The sequence below is a fragment of the Cebus imitator genome, unplaced genomic scaffold (assembly GCF_001604975.1).
Source record: "Cebus imitator isolate Cc_AM_T3 unplaced genomic scaffold, Cebus_imitator-1.0 Scaffold647, whole genome shotgun sequence".
Lineage (NCBI taxonomy): Eukaryota > Metazoa > Chordata > Mammalia > Primates > Cebidae > Cebus > Cebus imitator.
In genome coordinates this window covers 403210-408905 of record NW_016107962.1, presented here as the reverse complement: position 1 = coordinate 408905, position 5696 = coordinate 403210, and the positions used below count along the sequence as shown (strand labels likewise).

General features: G+C 46.3%; 1 protein-coding gene across 2 annotated transcripts in view; it reads right to left on the bottom strand.

The window, feature by feature from the left end:
- The window catches only part of ZNF157 (zinc finger protein 157), a 40344-nt gene that overhangs the window by 31765 nt on the left and 2883 nt on the right, over positions 1-5696 (bottom strand). For both annotated transcript variants that reach the window (XM_017517796.2, XM_017517797.2), the window contains exon 2: positions 3768-3954. In XM_017517796.2, the coding sequence (XP_017373285.1) occupies positions 3768-3954 (187 nt within the window). The remainder of the gene's footprint in view (positions 1-3767; positions 3955-5696) is intronic.

The following is a 5696-nucleotide window of genomic DNA, read 5'->3' as shown; positions in this document are numbered from 1 at the left end:
TATATGCACTTGGCATACAATCCCACAATTGTCCTCGCATGCATTTACCCTGCCGTGTAGGAGCAGGACTACAAACACAATTTCTCCTACTAGACTCTCACAACACACTATGACAACAGATATGTGAGGGATTTGCCTCACACATCAAACAAGAGGTCAATTCTGCAGCAGACAACAGCTGGTGTACTCCAATTCAATCCCATTCTGACACTATCTGGCTGGACATAGCATCAGGTCCCGCAGGTTGAGAGCTCAGTCCTAAGGACTACCCCCACTTCAGACTCCAGAACTTTTTACTGATCAGCTACAAGTCAGGGTTCCCACAATTCCCTCCTAGGGTTTATTTAATTTGCTAGAGTGGCTCCTAGAACTCAAGGAAAGGTTAGGAGTGGTGGCTCATGCCTATAATGCCAGCACTTTGGGAGGCAAAGGAGGGAGGATTGCTTGAGGCCAGGAGTTCAAGACCAGCCTGGGAAACAAAGTGATACCTCGTCTGTACAAAAAAAAATTTTTTTAATTAGCCAGGCGTAATGGCACACACCTGTGGTCCCAGCTACTTGGGAAGATCACTTGAACCTGGGAGGCTGAGGCTGCAGTAAGCCTTCACTGCACTCTGGCCTGGGCGACAAAGACCCTGAAAACCTCAGGGAAATGTGGAGTCCTAATTAGGGGAAAAAAGGTGGTCCAGGACATATAAACAAAAAGAACACGCAGATAAATTATGGGTCTGTCTTTCTTTATGGCCCAGGACACCAGGACATATAGTCCTCCTGAGCAAATAACGTACATAACTCACAAACTTCCTGCTTATCACCAAACGCTTCAATTCATCATCAAACACCTCGCCTGACAGAAGAATGCAAGCTAGTTCCCTGCTACCTTGGCATTATCAAACAGCCCAAGAACCATCCTCTAAAATCTCCAGCAAGCCTTCATTTCCTCAAAGTCAGCTCCTCTTTTGCTGATTCTGCCCATTGCTCTCTTGCAACGTATTTTCCTATTTTCTCTAATAAATATGCCTTTCTTTACCTACAACTGCCATGGTAAAATATTTTACCTGTGAGCCACCAGCCCAGACAGTCACCACTCACCCTCAACAGGAAACACAAAACTATGTTTACTGGTTTATTATAAAGGTTTGTTTTGTTTTGTTTTGTTTTGTTAAGATGGGGTTTCACCATGCTGGCCAGGCTGGTCTTGAACTCCTGACCTCAGGTGATCGACCCACCTCAGCCTCCCAAAGTGCTAGGATTACAGGCATGAGCCACCGCGCCCGGACTGTTTTGTTTTTTTTTAAGACAGAGTCTTGTTCTGTCACCCAAGCTGGAGTGCAGTGGTGCAATAATGGCTCACTTCAGCCTCGACCTCCTAGGCCCAAGTGATCCTCCTGTCTCAGCCTTCCATGTATTTGGGACCACAGGCATGCACCACCATACCCAACTATTTTGTATTATTTTTATTTTATTTTATTTTAGATGGAATCTCACTCTGTTGCCCAGGCTAAAGAGCAGTGGCGCAATCTCAGCTCACTGCAACCTCTGCCTCATGGTTCAAGTGATTCTCTTGCCTCAGCCTCCCGAGTAGTTGGGATTACAGGCACCTGCCACCACCCAGCTAATTTTCATTTTGTTTTGTTTTGTTTTTTTGAGAAGGAGTCTCACTCTGTCGCCCAGGCTGGAGTGCAATGGCGTGATCTCGGCTCACTGCAACCTCCCCCTCCCGCGTTCAAGTGATTCTCCTGCCTCCTGAGTAGCTGGGATTACAGGTGCATGCCAACACACCCGGCTAATTTTTATATTTTTAGTAGAGACGGGGCTTCACCATGTTGGTCAGGCTGGTCTCAAACTCCTGACCTCGTGATCCGCCCACCTCGGCCTCCCAAAGTGTTGGGATTACAGGCATGAGCCACCACATCCCACCTGTTTTACTTTTTGTAGTAATGAGGTCTCACTTTGTTGCCCAGGCTGGTCTTGAATTCCTGGGCTCAAGCGATTGTGCAGCCTCGGCCTCCCAAAGTGCTGGGATTACAGGCGTGAGCTACCTCTCCCACCAATAAAGGATAATTTAAAGAATACAGATTCGGCCGGGCACGGTGGCTCATGCCTGTAATCCCAGCACTTTAGTAGGCCGAGGCGGGCAGATCACAAGGTCAGGAGTTCGAGACCAGCCTGGCCAACATAGTGAAACCCCATCTCTATTAAAAATACAAAAAATCAGCCAGGCGTGGTGGTGGGCACCTGTAATCTCAGCTACTTGGGAGGCTGAGGCAAGAGAATCACTTGAACCCAGGAGGCAGAGGTTGCACTGAACTGAGATCACACCACTGCACTCCAGCCCAGGCAACAGTATGAGATTCCATCACAAAAAAACAACAACAAAAACAAAAACAAAAAACAGGAATCAACTATTGATATATTGTTAGCTATTGGTATCTCCACAGAATTTTGCTGAAGAAAGCCAGTCCCAAAAGGTACATACTGTACAATTTGATTAATACAAGTTTCTTTTTTCCTCCTCTTTTTTGAAATGGAGTCTCACTCTGTCACCCAGGCTGGAGTGCAATGGCGCAATCTCAGCTCACTGCAACCTCTGCCTCCCAGGTTCAAGTGATTCTCCTGCCTCAGCCTCTGGAGTAGCTGGGATTACAGGTGCCCACCACCACGCCCAGCTAACTTTTGTATTCTTAGTAGAGAGGAGGTTTCACAAGGTTGGCCAGGCTGGTCTCAAACTCCTGACCTCAGGTGATTCACCCACCTTGGCCTCCCAAAGTGCTGGGATTACGGACATGAGCCACCTCGCCGAGCCCCTTTTGTTTTCTTTTTGTGGAGAACAGTGTCTCACTATATTGCCCAGGCAGGTCTCAAATTCCTGGGCTCAAACTATCCTCCCACCTCTGCCTCCCTAAGAGCTGGGATTACAGCCATGAGCCACCATGCCAGACAAATACAACATTTTTCTTTTTTTTCTTTCTTTCTTTTTTTTTTTTAAAGATGGGGTTTCACCATGATGGCCAGGCTGGTCTTGAACTCCTGACCTCAGGTGATCCACCCACCTCGGCCTCCCAAAGTGCTAGGATTACAGGCGTGAGCCACCGCGCCCGGCCAACATTTTTCTTTTTGAGACACGGTCTCACTCTGTCACCCAGGCTGGAGTGCAGTGGTGTGATCTCGGCTCACTGCAACCTCCGCCTCCACTTCCGGATTCAAGTGATTCTCCTGCCTCAACCTCCCAAGTAGCTGGGAGTACAAAGGCATGCCATAACACCCGGCTAATTTTTGTATTTTTAGTATAGACAGGGTTTCACCATGTTAGCCAGGCTGGTCTCAAACTCCTGGCCTCAAGTGATCCACCCGCCTCAGCCTCCCAAAGTGCTGGGATTATAGGTGACAAGCATGAGCCACTGCTCGGCCACAACATTCTTGAAATGAAAAAATTATAGTACTGGAGAATAGATTAGTGGTGCCTGGTAGAAGGGATTGACGGAGGGAGTGAAGTGGTTGTGCCTATTTAATGACAACATGGGAGATCCTTGTGGAATGGAAATGCTCTGTATGTCAATATCCTGGGTGTTACAAGATGTTACTACTGGGAACAAAAACTGCATAAATGGTACATTGCATTTGAATCTACAATTATCTCAAAATATAATTTTTAAAAAAATAAAATAAAGAACGTATAGATTGCTTATACCCATTACTGGACACGGTTAAAAAAGAAAAAAAAAAAAAAAGAACATATAGAAAAAAAAATAGGATTATCTTCCTTACCTCAAAGGATCTGCCAGGTTCTCCCGGAATCAGGGCAGGGAATCCCTGCGGTGATGTCCCATTAGCTGGCATGTTCACCCTGGGTCTCAGCCCACCTTCCTTGCTGGGCAGCTGTCTGTGTGCAGAGGGTCCTCCAGCCTCCAGTAAGGGGTAAGACTCAATGGCTCCACAGAGACACCAAGAAATCCTGAAAGGAAAGTATCCATATCATCAGTGTCATCCCACATTCATGCCACAATGTTCAGCATCCCCACCCTGAGCATTAGTCAAGGTGGGCTATGGAAATGATCAAATTTGGGGCCAAATTAATGAGCTTGGGGTCCCTTTATTTTATTATTATTTTTTTTTTTTTGAGACGAAATCTTACTCTGCTGCCAGGCTGGAGTGCAGTGGCACGATCTCGGCTCACTGCAACCTCTGCCTTCCGGGTTCAAGCAATTCTCCTGCCTCCCAAGTAGCTGGGATTACAGGCACACACCACCATGTCCAGCTAATTTTTCTATTTTTAGTAGAGACTAGGTTTCACCACGTTGGCCAGGATGGTCTCAATCTCTTGACCTCGTGATCCACCGGCCTTGGACTCCCAAAGTGCTGGGATTACAAGAGTGAGCCACTGCGCCCAGCCTAGGGGTCCCTTCTTGAGTGGTTCTACCAGGTGCTTCACTCCCTACTCAGCCAGGATACACATCAGTTCAAGTTCAAGGCAGATCTGGGTTTAGGAGGAATAGATCTGGGGCAGTGAATGGTGCTTAAGGCCCATAGGGTAGGCAGGTGATGGGCAAGTCCAAGAGGACTTGGTGGGTGACTGTGAAAGCAAGAAACCTGGAAAGCAGGTAATCTAAATGAAAGGAAATAGGCCGGTCCTTTCTTCTGCCATCTTTTGTTATTTTTCCATTCCTAGATGAAATATTCCTCTTAAATTCTTCTACTGGGAAGCTTTTAGCCTCTTCTTTCCAGAAAAAAAGAAAAATGGTTCAATCTTAATAATGTTATGTAGTTTTTTTCAGATGGAGTTTTGCTCTTGTCACCCAGGCTAGAGAAGAATGGCGTGATCTCGGCTCACTGCAACCTCCACCTCCCGGGTTCAAGCAATTCTCCTGCCTCAGCCTCCTGAGTGGCTAGAATTACAGGCACGTGCACCACACCTGGCTAATTTTTGTATTTTTAATTTTTTTTTTTTAAGATGGGGTTTCACCATGATGGCCAGGCTGGTCCTGAACTCCTGACCTCAGGTGATCCACCCACCTCAGCCTCCCAAAGTGCTAGGATAACAGACGTGAGCCACTGCACCCAGCAATTTTTGTAATTTTAGTAGAGACGTTTCACCATCTTGATCAGGCTGGTCTCGAACTCCTGACCTCAAGTGATCTGCCTTCCTCAGCCTCCCAAAGTACAGTTGTGAGCCACAGTGCCTAGCCTAATGTTATGTATTACATCAACAAATTACAGGGGGAAACATTCTGCTATTAACTTACACCAAAAAAGTATCCAATGCAATTCAGCAGCCATTACTAATAAAAGCTCCAACTAAAATTAGGGAAGACGTAAATCACTTAAATGCCACAAAAGTCAATTATGAAACATAACCCTGAAACACCATGCTAAAAAGTAAAATGACGAAGCTATTGCCGTAAAATTAGTACTTTCTGCTATAAACCAAAATTGTTTTGTGGGCTGTAGCTCACATTAGAGAAGATGAAATAATCAGAGTGGGCTGCGCACAGTGGCTCATGCCTGTAATCTCAGAACTTTGAGAGGCCAAAGCAGGATGGTTGCTTTAGTCAAGGAGTTGGAAACCAGCCTTGGCAACATAGTGAGACCCTGTCTTTACAAAAAATAAAATATTCTGAGCGTGGTGGTCCGCGCCTGTAGTGCCAGCTACCAAGGAAGCTGAAGCAGAAGGATAGCTTGAGCATGGGAGGTCGAGGA